The sequence below is a fragment of the Hipposideros armiger genome, unplaced genomic scaffold (genome assembly GCF_001890085.2).
Source record: "Hipposideros armiger isolate ML-2016 unplaced genomic scaffold, ASM189008v1 scaffold_621, whole genome shotgun sequence".
Lineage (NCBI taxonomy): Eukaryota > Metazoa > Chordata > Mammalia > Chiroptera > Hipposideridae > Hipposideros > Hipposideros armiger.
In genome coordinates this window covers 1165476-1180660 of record NW_017731971.1, presented here as the reverse complement: position 1 = coordinate 1180660, position 15185 = coordinate 1165476, and the positions used below count along the sequence as shown (strand labels likewise).

At 56.2% G+C, this 15185-nt stretch overlaps 1 protein-coding gene across 4 annotated transcripts; it reads right to left on the bottom strand.

Moving 5' to 3' along the window:
* Window positions 1–42: 42 nt before the first annotated feature.
* On the bottom strand, window positions 43–8692 carry ZNF687 (zinc finger protein 687). Of its 4 annotated transcripts, XM_019625293.1 has the most exons (10): window positions 8535–8684; window positions 5273–5532; window positions 3407–4720; window positions 3100–3278; window positions 2588–2764; window positions 2337–2499; window positions 1856–2188; window positions 1632–1744; window positions 1296–1437; window positions 43–1144 (listed from the first exon to the last, which is right to left on the bottom strand). In XM_019625293.1, exons 2-10 carry the CDS (start codon window positions 5513–5515, stop codon window positions 653–655), a joined length of 3156 nt encoding a protein of 1051 aa, XP_019480838.1. In that variant the 5' UTR covers window positions 5516–5532; window positions 8535–8684; the 3' UTR covers window positions 43–652. The 4 variants fall into 4 exon arrangements, with proteins under 4 accessions (XP_019480838.1, XP_019480835.1, XP_019480836.1 ...); XM_019625290.1 differs by having other exon boundaries at window positions 3407–5532; window positions 8535–8687; XM_019625291.1 differs by lacking the exon at window positions 8535–8684 and adding an exon at window positions 8330–8415 and having other exon boundaries at window positions 3407–5532.
* Between the last annotated feature and the right edge of the window lie 6493 nt (window positions 8693–15185).

Sequence of the window (15185 nt, the reverse complement as noted above, 5' to 3'; positions counted from 1 at the left end):
CTTGTCCAAGTCACATAAAAAGAAGAGCCTGGAGCCTGAATGGGAATTAAACCACGAGCAGTTTTAATGGTCTGGTTTTCTCTCTCCCATTTCCCCGTTAGTATCACTACAAGAATAAAGGTTTCCTGAGAGCCTGTCCCCTCCTCTCCCTGGGTCCCCCTTGACAGGACTCGTCCCTACCAACCCCCCCACCCCACCCCCGAATTCTGTGGAAAAAAAAAAAAAAGACACGTGAAAGGCACTGCAGGGGCAGGGGGCTGGAGTGCCAGGGAACGAGGGGTGGTGCCAGGGCAGGGCCAGGCCCGAGTCTGCCTGCAGGGGTTGGGAGCGTGTCCCGACTGCCCCAGCATTGGTCCTTCCCTGGACCCGGCCTCCCACCCCCAGCCCCACACGGGGGTCTGCAGCAGGAGCATAATTAGTGTTGGGCTAAGAAAGGAGGAATGGAGGGCCCACTCTACTAGGACCCAAGGGTCAAACCCAAAGTGGGGACTGCAAATAACTATAATGCTCAAGTTTGTTGTCTGGGGGTTAAGAGGAGAGGAGTCGAACAAAACGTGAATTAGAACGAACTCCCGGCCTGGAGACCAGGCAGCAGCAGTTGGCCCAGGCTCCCAGGGAAGAGGGAGGCGGCCGATCAGTCCAGGTCCGGGGCCTAGTTGTCCCCACTGCCTCCTTGCCGAGCCCTGATGAACGCCATGCCATGTGTGCGGAAATGGGTCTTGAGGTTAAGAGGGCTGTCACAGCTCTTGCCACAGACCTTACAGGTCAGTGGGCCTCCCGAAATAGGCAAGGGTGAATCTCCACCCTCTGGGTCAGATCTCGATGGAGGGGGTGCCTCTTCCTCCCCATCCCCCAAGCCCAGGGCACTGGCACTACCCACACCCCGTTTCTTCTTGTGGCTAATGAAGCGGTGCCGGCTCAGGGAGCCAGGGGAGGCAAAGCACAAGCCACAGTCCAGGCACTGCTGGGTCCCGCCATCCACCCTCAACCCCACCATGAGGCTCTGCTCCACCGAGCCGCCACCCCGGTGGCGCAGGGGGCCTCCAGACCCGGGTCCAGCCCTGGGGGGCTTGGCCGGAGGTGTTGTGCTGTCAGGCTCCTCACTGCACGAGTCAGAGGACTGGCGGCGCTTCCGTCCTGGTCCCTGGAGAGTAAGAGTGACTAGACTGGGCTTCCCCATCACGCCACGGACCCTGGCACCCCCCCACACCCACCCAGCTTCCAGAGGCCAGTCTACAGCCCTGCAGCTCCCACTCCCATGGCCCTAACCCAGCCGGGTCGGCACCTCTGCCTACCTGGGCTCTGGCACCTGGACCCCGAACCACAATACTCCCGCGGCCAGGGGACTGGGCCCCGAGCGGCAGGCCGTGCCGGACCTGGACGTGTTTCTCCAGGATCAGGCGGCTGCTGAAGGTGCGTTTTCCCTCTGTGCAATACCTAGAGGGGAGAGTGGGCGCGGTGGGCACCAAGGACACAGCCAGGGACCACAGCCCACGGCTGAGAGGGGCCTAGCAGGGCACAGGGAGGCCTCAGCCCTCAGGCCACTCAGACGGGAGGCAAGTGGGAAGGTCCTTACGGGGTGGGGGCCACCTGCTGGGCAGAAAGAGCAAGGGATGAGGGAGAAGGGTTACCTGCATGGGTAAACTCGCTTGATACCCTCATGGTTGACCCTGACGTGGCGCCTCAGGCTGGGGGCGGAGCAGAAGGAGCGCTCACACAGGCGACAGGGAAACTTTTTCACTGACTAGAAGGGCAGGGTGGGGACTCTCAGAGCGGGCTCCAGGACCCAGCCCCACTGCCACAGGCCAAGGTCAAGGCCAAGGCCAAGGCCGCCTGTCCAGCCCACCTGGCTCACCTTGCTATGCTCCTTCTTCATGTGAGCCACATATTCGTCACGCTCAGGGAACCAGGAGTGACAGAGGCCACAGGTCCAGCCTCCAGGGCCCCCACCCCCACCCTTGGTGCCTTTGCTGCCCAGGTCCCGCCGAGGCCGTTTGCTTGGACGAGGGGGCTCCGGGGAGCTGGGGAGTTCCTCCTCTTCTGAGGATGAGGACGATTCCTCCGTGGGGGGTGCTGCTCCTCCCCGAGACACAGCCAGCTCCTCAGGCTCAGTCTTGGGGGTCAGAAGGGCACCTCCGGCCCCTTTCGCAGGAGGCTCCTCCCCCAAGCGCCCAGACTGATGGGTGTTCTGTGGAAGGCAAGGGGATGGCTGTGGGGAAGGGCCTGGCTGTGCCCGAGTCCTAGTCTCTCCCCATCCCCACTTCCAGAAGGTTACGTGACCCCAGCACCAGGTCAGCGCAGAGGAGCACCCGGCAGCCGTCCCTTGACTCCTGTACCTTGAGATGTTCCAGCATGGTCTTTTTTTGGGCAAAAAGCAGAGGACAAGATGGGCACTTGAAGACGCTGACACGCTGGGGCAGCAAGTGCTGGTCGAAGTGTGAGGAGAGGAGGGGCTTGTGCGTGAAGACCGTGTCGCACATGGCACACTTGTAAATCATCCTGTGGGTGGAGAGGACAGTGCAGGCCCCCTGCCCGGCCCGGCCCCCAGCCCCCGGCCCACCCGCCTGCGCGTCCCCTCCCGGCTCACTTGGCCTGCTGCGTGTGGAAGCTGGGGTGCTGCGTGTAGAGGTGGGCGTGGGCACTGGGTGCAGACTTGAAGGCCATGGGGCAGATGGGGCACTTGTGGAAAACCTCGCAGTGAGACGTCTGGATGTGGGACTTGATGGAGTTCACACCCCCAAACACCACCGCACAGCTAGGGCACCTTGGGGAGAACATGGAGGTGCTGTGATGAGCCAGGGCATCTCTATGCACCCCCACCGCACGTGCCTCCCCAGTGCCCAGGTAGAGCCGAGCAAAGTGGACCTAGGAGGGGCTGTGGAGACCCTGGCCCCAAGGGAGGCCTGCTGAAGCCAAGCTGGAGCTCCAGGGAGCCCTGTCCCCCCTCCGCGGGGCAGCAGACAGGCAGATCGCACCCCGCGGCTGAGCAGGAGCGACGGGGCTCTCGAGAGGCCAGCGAAGGGGCTGGTACCAGGAGCCACGAGACCAGCCAGCACGTGGGGGAGTGTGGGGACACGTGACAGGAGCGGTGCAGGGCACCTGTATCCCACACGACGAGAGAAGTGCAGGCAGGCTTCCCGGAGGTGGGTCTGGAAGTTGGCTTGTAGGAAGTTGCCCCCGCACTCGGGGCAGACATGGGGGGGCCGGTTCCTGTGCATGCGCTGGTGGGCGCTGAAGCTGCAGCGGTTGGGGAGCATCATGGGGCAGGTTGGGCACACCTGTGGGGAAGGGGTTGACACCAGGTGAGGCGGGGGTGGAGTGGCCCACGCCCCACACCTTCCTAGATCTTATCCCCATGGCACCCGGCTGTTCTCTCCCCAGGGAAGGGTCCTGAAAGGCAACTCACATTGCTAGAGACTCCAGGGCCGGGAGGCCCGAGCTGCTGGAAGTGGGCGGCCATGCCAGCCTTGTCCCGGCACTGCTCCTTGCACTCCAGGCAGCGAAAGCACGTGTACGTGGAGGTGGCAGGGGCAGCAGGCGGCTCGGCTGACAACGGCAGCACAGGGGCCTCAGCAGCGACTGTAGTGATGGCGGGGGAGGTGATGGCCCCGTCACCCTTGCCCAAGGCGGGCAAGGCCGGAGGTCCAAGGGCAGGGGGGACAGCCAGCAGGGGCGTGATGTCCGGCTGCCCCACCATCTGGTCCAGGGCCACGGGCCGCATGACCAGGTGTGAGCACTGCATGACAAGCCCCTTGTCCTTGTGCTCCCGGGCATGCAGCAGCAGGCTGCACTTGTTGAAGAAGACCAGGCGGCGGGCGCAGTGGTTGCAGGTGACCTCGATGCGCATGCTCCTGCGGTCATAGTGCCGTGCCAGACTCTTCTCCAGGGAGAAGGCGTCCCCACACTCCAGGCAGCGGTAGCCCGTCGGAGGCAGGGCCAGGCCGGCCTCCGCCGGGGGGCTGAGGTTGGGCCGGTAGGCGGGCAGCAGGTTCTTGCTGTTCAGGATCTTGTTGAAGGCCTCCACCAGACTGGACTGCGTCCGCGAGATCACTGTGCCGGCCCCGGCAACTGGCGTGCTGGCCGGCTTGGAAGGCTGCACCATCACCACTGAGGCGCCGTTCACCTTTTGTCCCCCGGTCCCCAGCCCTGCCCGCCCCTCAGCCTTGGGCAGGGCTTGGGGCACCAGGCCCAGCACGTTCTTAGCCATCGTCTTAGGGCTGGTCGCGGTGCCCCCAGGCAGAACCACAGCTTTGCGGGCCACGCTGGCTGCCATCAGCATGGCAGTGCTGGCATTCTGGATGGTGGCCACAGGGAGCACGGTGCCCTTTAGCCTCGTGCCGTCACCCAGCTGGACGCTCACCACCTTTGGAGCCTCAGGGGCTGGGGCTGCGGGGGACAGCTTTAGGAGGCTGGCCTCAGCCAGGAAGGTCCCCTCGGCCAAGGGGGCGGGGGGTTCAGGGTCTGAGGGGACCCGGGTTACAGTCCTGGTGATGTTCCCGCAGGACGTTTTAATGGTCTTGATGCGCACCTTGAGGGGCCGAGAGGAGCTGGAGGAGGCAGGGGAGTCATTGCTGTCCTCGTCGGCAGCCTCGGCTCCACTAGAGGGACTCTGGGGACTTCCTGGGGGAGACTTGTCCACCGGCCCTTCGTCCTCTTCTTCCTTTAGGGGCTGACAGCTGGGCACTTTGGGGGAGGCAACAGGGCTCTGGTGCCCTGGAGACTGTTTGAAGAAGGATACCCCAGCAACCCGGGGAGGCGAGGTGCTGGCAGGGATGCCCGCGGCCTCAGGGCTAGAGCCTGAGCATGGCCGAACGGGGCCCTGGGGGTGAACGGGGCTGCAGCTACCCTGCTTCAAGGCGCCCAGCGGTGGGGGAGGACCGGGTGGCAGCAGGGCTGCGCCGTTCTCCCGGGCCAGCTCAAAGGGGGAGGGGAAAGCAGGTGGGGTCATGGCTCCCTCCCGAGGCGGGGAGGGCGCAGAGGGAGGCAGGGGGTCGGGATGCTCCTCTGGCTCAGGCCCAAAATGGGCGAAGAGGTCCAAGGGAGCTTTGCCTTCCATGGCTTTTTCTTTCCAGGTACCCCCACTGGGAGAAGCTGGAGAGTGGGGGGTTCCTGGAAGGGATGGCTCAGGGCCCCCAAAACCATTTTGCATCAGACGAGGCCCCACAGGTCCTTCCTTAGTCACCCCCCCAGCCCGGGCCCCTTCCCCTCCTGAACTTCCAACCAGGGACTCGGGCTGCTCGGGACACACAGTGTTCTTGACAATGACACTGACCGCTGAGATGTCTGCTGGTGGCAGGCCATGGTCAGAGGCCTGGCCTGGAACTCCAGGGCCATCCCCGGCAGCTGCTGCTGTTGCCTCTCCAGGGTCACCCTCTACACTGGGCTCTGACTTCCCCGAGCCTCCTGGCCCCTCGTTATCTTCTGGCCCAGAGTGGATGGCTTCGTTTGCATCAATGTCGGGGATGTCAAAGGCGGCAAGGAGGTCGTCAAAATCAGGGGTCTTCATGTCTCCCATGGCGGCGGGCCCCAGACCTGATGAAAACAGGAAGAGGGAGAAACTGAGGCCTCTGGGAGCAGGAGCCCTGGTCAGGGCCTCCACATTTACCCCCTCAGACGCCATGCACACTCCGACTTGGGTGCACCTCCACCATAGCGCAATAGCACAAATCCTAGAGATGTGAAGGCGCTTGGTTTGCCAAACCCTAAAACTGCAAAGAAGGTAGAGTGCACAGCACATTCCAGGGAAGACACCAAGATCCAGCGAAAGCAGAGGAAAAGCAACTTCTCAGAAATACAGACACGAGATAAGGGAAACAGAGGCAAAGAGAGTTCAGTGAGCATCTTGGGTGAAGCCACCTCAGCCCCTCCTGTGTCCAACACAGAATCAATCAATCAATACTCCAATTAGGGAGGAGGATGGGCACGGTGCTCTAGGTGTAAGGGCTCATTCATGGCAGCATGGGAGCCATTCACATTCTTCATGGATTTTCAGGAGGGTGCAGGGGGCATAGATCTGAAAAACCAAGTGTACAAAAGGTCTGTGACTTAAGCCAAGACCCAAGAAATGATTCTAGTTCCAGCTTTTTCAATGGCCTGCTGGATGAGCAAGTTACTCCACTGCCTTACTTTTGCTGTCTGAATAAAAGAGGGGGCAAGTAATCCATATATCACAGTGTTATTCTAAGCATGAAGTGCAATTGTAACCATGAGAGTCAGAACCCAGAATACAACTAATTACAGCGAGGACAAACAGGCCATGTCAGGCTGAGGAAGGGCTGGGAAGGAACAAGCACTGGAAATCTAGGGTTAGGGTCAGAGACAAGAGTCAATGGTCACTGTAAGGTCAAGTCTAGGGTACTTGGGGTCGTCAGTGGCACCTGGAAATCCAGCCTGGTTAACAGAGAGAAGTGGACTCAGGGAAGTTGCCAAGAGACCAAGATGGAATAAGACACAGGAACAGAGAGAGACAAAGAGAAGAGACAGAGAGGAAAACCGTGACAGCAGCCCCGTCACCAAGGCCCCAGCCTAGGCCTCTCCTGTCACCAACACCTGGTGCTCCCTCACCTACCTTCCCCAGAGTACCTGGCCCTCCCCTTCCCTCCCCTCCCCTTCTAGAGGCGAGGCCAGCCCCTCCCCCTTCCCCACCTTGCTCTCTCAGGGCTAAAACTCCAGGGGACAAGCTTATCCAGCACAGCTGCCAGAATGGGGAAAAGCCAAGCCCCTGACTCCCGTTTCTCCCCAAACTCACACTTCTCACCCTCTTCATTTTCCTTTGGCAACAGTAGCCCAGGAAGCCTCGCCCAACCCCAACCTGGCCCAATACAAAGAAAAAAGAAAAAAAAACCCGACAAGACTTATGTGTCCTAAGCCAACAAGAAGGCCAGCCTCGAGTTTGTGGGGGACCCAGGTCTGGTCCCTACCAGCTTCCCACACAAGTGTTTCTATATCTAGGAAGAAGCAACTGAGGAAGTCCCTGCCCAGGTTGCAAGCCATTTCCCAGGGCCAGTTCTCTCGCCCATTTCCAGCCTTAAACTGTAACTGGAGATAGTCCCAGCAGGTGGCAGCTGGCATTGCTGGGACCAAGGTGGAGGTGGAGGGAGAGGGTACCACACAGAGACAGAAAGGGCAGTCCTCCCCTCAGCCCCCCACCCCCACCCCAATTCTGCAGGCTCCGGGTTTAGACAAAGCCCTCCACCTCTTGCCTCTGCCTGGATGGATCACTAGGCCCTCCTCTGCCTGGCTCTCTCCTGACCTGGAGAGGCCTGAGCTACATTCCACTCAGGGCCTCAGGAAAGTGGGCTGGTGGAGCAGAGACCAGTGCCGACTAGGAGAAAACATCTGCAAACTCGCAGCCCCGGAGCAACTCCCCCTTTGGCGTCCAAGTGACTTAGAGGTCATCCGATAGCCAGGGGCAGACAGTAGACCAAGCAGAAGAGCTCAAGGCCGAAGAGGCTTTCCCCACCCCCGGCCCAGGCCTTTCTGCGGCTGCTGCGCCCTGTCTCTTGGGCTCCAGCCGCTACCCCCCTCTCTGCTCTTCCCCAAAAGCCAAAGGAAGGGGCTGAACAGGAAGAGGGTGAACTGGCACGGGTTGGATGGGGGCTCCACTGCCCTTTCCCGGCCCGGGGCCTGCTGCGTAGAGGAGGGCGAGGGGCCGGCGGCTGGGGGCGATTAGACTGCGGCCAAGCTGGGCAGCGGGCGGAATTAAGTCCCTGCCATCTGCCGAGGGCCGGCGCCCGGAGCTCGTCAGGGGTTGCGGGGAAGGGGCGGGGTGTACATAGAAGAAGCCAGAGTGGGAAACTGAGGCTTGGGGCGCTTCTCTCGCTCACACCCGCGAGCGAAGAGAAGGGCAGGCCTCGGCCAGGCCGAGCCCTTGGGGAGCTGCGGCGCAGCACCTCCGGGCCCAGGACCACACAGAGTGGGGGAGGCGCGTGGAAAGCGAGCAGTGGGGAGGGCACGGTCTTTACGAGACTCGCAGCTCTCGGGCCGGGGTCCGTCCCAACTCCGACCTCTTCCCCTCGCCTCCCTGCGCGGCCCAGCCTCCTCCTCCCAGGGACTCCCGAGGTTCCCTCGAGACTGTGGAGTGAGCGGGAGAAGCGCGACGGCGCGGGGCGCGAGCCAGAGTCCTGCCCGGGCCCGGACGCTGACCCGCTCCCATTCGGGGTGCAGGCTCTGCTCCGGCCTGCCCAGGTCCCCCGCCCCCACCCCCGGACACGGACACCATTTTAGGTCGCGACATCCCGCAGCCTCTAGCCCCCAGGCCGCGCTTCGGACGCCTCTTGGGCTGGGGGCGCCAGGACTTGGGAGACCCCAACCCTCCCTCCACGTTTACCCGGCTAGGGACTGTGCTTTCAACAGGCTGGGAGTTTCGCCCATCCGCCCCAAGGAATGGAGGCGGTGTCCGGGCCTTCTTAGAAGCCGCCCCAGGGGGGCGGCGCGGAGAAGGGGGTAGTTGACCAAGTGGGGGAGGGGCGGGGGTATTTACCCGCCCCCCGGGGGCGGGGCCAGGGGCGGGTATTTACCCCAAGCACGCTTACTTGTTTGGCTGCTGGTGCGGGCCGAGCCCTGGCGGTCTTTCCCTGCTGCAGCCGCTGCAGCCGCTGCCGCTGCCGCTGCCGCCGCTGCCGCCGCCGCCGCCGCCCTCCCCACGGCCGCCGCTACTTCCTGCTTCTCTCCCGTTTAGCCTCCCCCTCCCTTAGCTCCCTCCGCGTTCCCGGTCTGGGCTGCCCGCTTTCGTACTCGCCATTGGCCAATCCCCTCGTCCTTCAGTACTGCGCCCCTCCCAGCGCCGCACTGGGTTGGCCTTAAGTACTGCCGTTCGGAACTAGCCCCGCACAGTCCCCCCAGCCTCATTGGGCAAGGAATCTGGTCCTTCTGAAGATGCCTCTCTCCATTGGTTGTGCCAGGGCCCACCTGCCCATCTGTGCATCTCAAAGCGATTGGCTACCTTAACTGTCGTTTAGGAAGAAGCCAATCTGATTCCCTGTTTTCCTATTGGAGGCAGTGACTATCCAGGTGCGTCTCCGCCCCATCACTCCCTATTGGCTGTGATCCTTGAAGCCTGCAGTTCACTTATGCAAATTTAAGGAACGCTCAGTTTCTATTTAGTGAATACTTTGAGGGGAACCTCTTCGACCCTGAATGGACCCCGGATGTGTAGATCCGTTCACGCTTTCTCAAGCTAAACCCCAATGTCAGCCATGCCGTGCAGAAGTCATAAAATGGGACGTCACCCAAAACGTTACGTCATTTGACCATTTCCTCGTGGTTTTCCTACTGTCTAAATCACCATAAAATCTAGATGGATGGGGTCTTTGCGCGCGGGCCAGCTCCTGGACGATGGCGTCACCCATTGCTCCTCCCTCTGCGGGAGGGCTTGGAGCGGGGCGAGTTTTCGAGTGTGGAAAGAACCTGCACCTGAAGCCTGGGACGGGCTTGCAGGCCGGAAGTGGGGAAGAGGTGACGTTAGAGGGCTGGCGTGGCCTGGGCCATTTCCAAAGGGATCTTAAAGCGGCATATTGGTAGGCTTCCAAAACGGGGAAGTGGGTGGGGAGAGAGAGAGAGGGAGACAGGAGACCACACACACACACACACACACGCACACGCATGCATTTCCCATTTAAGAGCTGTCCTTTTTCCCTGTCCCCAGCACTGGGTGGGGGTGGAGTCGAGGCCGGTTTTCCCGCGCTTTGTTGCCCCGCCCCCTAGAGGCGGGGGAAGGGGAGGGATACTCGGTAAAAGAGTTGCCTTGATTCTCTAATCAGCAAACACTTGGAGAATTCGTCTGGAAGCTCAGGGTGCTACCTCGCGCACACTCTAGCGGGCCGGCGAGCTTCCGCAGCCTGCCGCATACGCGACCGCTCACAACTGGGGCATGGTTATTAAAAGTCGTTCTGTTATTTCTGCCCAAAGTGTCATGGACCCATGGACCCAGCACTCTCCCGCGCGCGCTGAGAGTCTGTGTAGGTCATAGCGACTGTGTTGAGGTGTAAATCAGAGCTTCTGGATGGGAAGCTTGGAGCCACCACTTAACCATATGGTTCTATCGGGCTCAACCTCCCTAAACCGCTTTTCTCGTGAGTAAAGTGGGGATTATAATATCCACCTGACATGACTTTTTTTTTTTTGAGGATTAAAAGCGTTTAGAATGTAAAAGTGCTTTGTAAAGTGATGGGCAAATGGGATTAGTAACCCTCCCATACACACTCCATCTCCTTCTTTCTCCAGGTCGCCTGCAGTCCAGCTCACTGCGCTCTTCATCTGCAAGCAACTAACCGGCATTCCATTCCCACCTCCTCTGAGTCTTCCTGTACGGAATAATAATTACTACTCATGAACACGTGTGGGGCCTATTATAAGAACTTTATGTATATAAACTCATTTAATCCTTATCACAATCCTGTAAGGGAGGAACTATTAGTATCTCCATTTTACTCAGGAAACTGCAGCACAGACAGATGAGGGTAGGGTGACTTATCCAGGGTCAAAGGCAGTGGAATTAAAATTCTAAGGATCCAGAAAGCTAAACACTATATTTCACAGATTCCCTTGCCAGGGAGAATTGGATAGGAATTTGTTCTTCAGTTAGATGCGGTCTTCATTCATTTAAGAAATCATTGGGGCTGCAGGGTGGCTCGGTTGGTTAGAGCGCGCGCCCTGAGCAACAGGGTTGGGGGTGGATTCCCACATGGACCAGTGAGATGCGCCCTTCGCAAATAAGATTGAAGGACAACAACTTGACTTGGAGCTGACGGGTTCTGGAAAAAACACATTATTCCCCGAAAAAAATACGTTCCCCAATAAAGTTTAAAAACAAAAAAGAAAGAAAAGAAATAATTCAACCAATATATCTTGAGCACCACCTGTGAGTAAAACACTATCTAGAGTAAAAAATTGTAGGCATTGGGGATACAACAGTGAACAAAGCACACGAGAATCCCTGTGCTCGGGAAACATACGTTCCTGTGGAAAAGACAACAAATATGATAAATACGTAAAATACATGGAAACATGTTAGGAATGATCATTGCCATGGGGAGAAAAACAAAGCAGGGCGATTTAGCCACAAAAAGACATGGAGGAACTTTAAATTCCCATTGCCAAGTGAAAGAAGCCAACCTAAAAGGGCTATATGCTGTATGAATCCAAATATGTGACATTCTGGGGAAGGCAAAACTATGGAGACAGTAGAAAGATCAGCAGTTGCCAAGTGTTCAGATGGAGGGCGAGATGAATAGGTGGAGCACAGGGGATTTTTAGGACAGTGAGATTATTCCAGATGATACTATGATAGTGGATACATTACATCACACATTTGTCAAACGCCCTAATGTAAACTATGGACTTTAGTACGTAATAATGTATGAATATCGGTCCATTCATTGTAACAAATGTACTACATTAATACAAGACGTTAATAATAGGGGGAAGGAAGTATTTGAGGATTCTTTGTAATTTCTGCTCAATTTTTCTACAAACCTAAAACTGCTCTAAGAAATAAAGTCTATTCAATTTTTTTTTAATGTGTGAAAACATAAAGCAGGAAAGGAGGATAGGAAGTGTAGGGAGGGTTGTGATTTTAGATATAGGGTGGACAATGAAAGCCTTTCTGAGTGGGTGGCATTTAAGTGAAGGCTGAAAGCTGGCGAGTGAGCCGTGCAGCTACCTGGGATGAGAACGTTCCAAGATGAGAGGTGGGAATGTATTCCAGAGAGGTAAACGGCTGGGAGGAACGGGCCAGGTCCTGAAATACATTGGGGGCTATTGGAAGGACTTTGGCATTTTTCTCACAGTGGGATGGGAAGGAGACAAATAACACAGTGGCCTGACTAATCTTTTTAAAGGGTTGGATGTGGGGTATGAGAAAATAAAGAAACTCAAAAGCTTGGGGCCTGAAGAATAGAAGAAGGACGTTGCCATTTCTTGAGCTAGGGAGACTGCAGGCTCTGGCGTAAGGTCAGCAGCTCAGTTTCAGTCCTGTTCAACCATATTACACATCTAAGTGGAGATTTACATTTGGGTGTCATCCGTTTACTGATAGAATATACAATCCAGGTGAGAGTGGATGAGATCACCGAGGGAATGTATGAAAACAGAAAAGAGGAAAAGTCCAAGGACTGAGCCATGGGGAACTCCAAAGTTGAAAAGGCAGGGAGATGAAAGGAACCTGGGAAAGAATAGCAGAGAGGATGAAGGGAACCAGGAGAGTCCAATTGTATCCTTGAAGCCAAATAAAGTGTTTCAAGGAGGAGAAAGAATGATAAACTGTCAGATGCCACTAAAAGATCAAAGAAGATGAAGCCTGAGAGCTGACCAATGGATTAAGCAAAATGGAGGTCATGATAAGGACAGATTTGGTGCACCAAACCCTTGCATGTGGTACATTCAAAAGAATGGGGGGAGGCGGTGGGGGGCAGAAGGGAACAGTGACTAGAGACAATTCTTTCAAAGGCGGCAAAGAGAGAAAGAGGATGGGAACTGGAGGGGAAAGAGGGGTCAGGAAAAGACTACTTCAAGACGCAGAAATTGCACTGTTAGTAGGAAAGGTCCTGGAGAGAGGGAGAAACTGATGTTGCAACGAAGAAGTAGAGAAACTTGGTCCTGGAGCCAAGTGTTTACAAAGGTGAGGGATGGGGCCTCGTTCACAAAGGGAAGGACGGGGGTAGTTCCCCCATATTAACAGGAGCAAAGGCAGTGAGTGGACGTGGCTGCAGAGGGAGCTGTGAAAGAGCTCTCCAGTGGCTTCTATTGTCGCAGTGTAAGAAGCAAGAGTGAGGATGATGGAGGGATTGGAGGTTGGAGGAGAGAGAAGACAGGAAATAGACATTCCGGAGAAAGGAGTGGGCTAGGAGTGGAGATCAAGGGCGGAGAGGCCAGGGGGTTGGAAGGCTCGTTTACAAAGAGACTGAAGTCAAGACTTATGATAGGTGTAGGGGAGAGTGACAGAGTGGGGGCAGTAGATGGCAGCAACAAGGAGGGGTGGTGGGTGGTATAATCGGAAGGTACTGCTCCATGAATGTGTGTGTGTGTGTGTGTGTGTGTGTGTGTGTTTGTATTTCTAGCTCCCCACAAGCTTCCTCATAGTCTTTCCCAGGCCATAGTTACTGCTATTCTGTTTCAATCACCATTGATTCGTTTTGCCTGTTCTTGAACGTCAGGTAAATGAAAGCATACAATACAGGCACACCTCATTTGATAGTGCTTTGCTTTATTGTGCTTCACAGATGTTTCATCTTTTACAAATTGAAGGCAAGAGCCTCCACCAGCATAAAGATTAGGACTCGCTATATCGTGGTGGTCTGGAACCAAACCCATAGTGTCCCCTGTGTATAAGGTGGGGGTTTTTTTTAAAGATTTTTTTTTGAATTGGGGAATTGGGGTAGGGGAACAGCATTGGGGATTCGGGGAAGGGGAACAGACAAGTTGCTGTCCTTTTGTTCTTCAGTCTAGTTGTGGAGGGCGTCGCTTCACTGGCCCATGTTGGTATTATCATTGCGCTCTTCCTGGGTGAGGCAGCTGCTCACCGGCCATTGGACGGCAGCTCACGCCGGCTGCCAGCTGCTCACACAGGCTGCCAGCTACTCATGGTAGCATATGGCAGCCCACTGCAGCCCCGCTGTAGCCTATGCCATTGCCGGCGACTTATGGCAGCCCAGCTCCAGGTCGAGCTGTTGTTCACCATCTTAGCTGTAGGAGGCGCAGCGTCACTGGCCCTCATGTGGGATCCAAACCGGGGCCCTGCTGCTCAGAGCTGGAATCCCAAGCCAACTCTTTTTTTTTTTTTAAAGGTTTTATTGGGGAATTGGAGGAGGGGAACAGCGCTGGGTAATTGGGGAAGGGGAACAGACAAGTTGCTATCCTTTTGTTCTTCAGCCTAGTTGTGGAGGACATGGCTTCACTGCCCCATGTTGGTATTGTGATCATTGCGCTCTTCCCGGGAGAGGCAGTCGGTTGCCTGCCATTGGATGGCCGCTCACGGAGGCTCACGGCAGCCCCACTGCAGCCTACGCCGTCACTGGTGACTCACGGCAGCCCAACTCCAGGTCGAGCTGTTGTTCACCATCTTAGCTGTAGAGGACGCAGCGTCACTGGCCCCGTGTGGGATCCAAACTGTGGTCCTGCTGCTCAGAGCTGGTGTCCCAAGTCAACTCTTAACTAACGTGCCACTGAGCCAGTCCCCGCTGTGTATAATTTTTGTATAGCTAACTTCTTTCTCTCAACATTTTGTCAGTGAAGTCTAATCATGTTCCAGCAATAGGTTATTCTGTTATATTGCCATGTAGAATTCTGTTTTTTGAATAAGCCACAATTGCCCATTGTAATGTTGATTGACATTTTGGTCATATCTAGTGTTTGGCTGTTGTGAATGAAACTACTTCAAACATTCTTGTACTTGTATTTTGGTGGACAGGTGCACTGATTTTTCTTGAGTACAGAGTGGGGTCATAAGGGATATGTACAATATATTTAGCTGTAATAGATGGTACCAGTTTTTCTAAGTATTCCAATCAGCTGGAAAAGCTGAAAAACAAGCTGCTTCCACTGCACAACCGTCATGATGGTCAGGAATCAGCCATACCTGGTTCCTCCAAAAGGGAGGATAAGCATGGGGTGAAAATCAAGAGAACTAAGAAGGCTCGTGTCTCAGGTCCGCTCTCCATCCCACACAGCTCTGTGACTGCCCCTCCTCCACCATCACAGAAAACTGGAGGTTTATGCTTCAGAGAGGGCAGGAATATTATCCTAAAAACAGGAAGACTAAAAAAACATTGGCATCCTATTATAAATTCTGAGAGCCCCAGCCCTTTCCCCCCAAACTCGGTCTCCAATCAGAACAGTACTCTCCAAGTGGGAGACTGGAATATGTTTGCTTTGGAGAATCTGACCTAAAGATACTGATACCAGGGAATGGCCAGGATAGGGCCTGGCCGGATCACCCTTCCAGGTAACATCTCCACACCAGTGCTCAAAAATATTGTCTCCTGCACAGTCCAAGAACATGAAAAACTGAACTCTGACTGAGGGAGAATTCCACCCTGCCATTCATTGAGCTGGGACCACAGACACAGAAAACCAGCAACGTGAACAAGAAACGCTTGTTTCTCCCAAGGCCTATAGCGGTAACGTTCACGACAGCCCTCTTCTGTGACTCCTGCTTTTTTACGCACGGAGACATTTTGTTCTCTAAA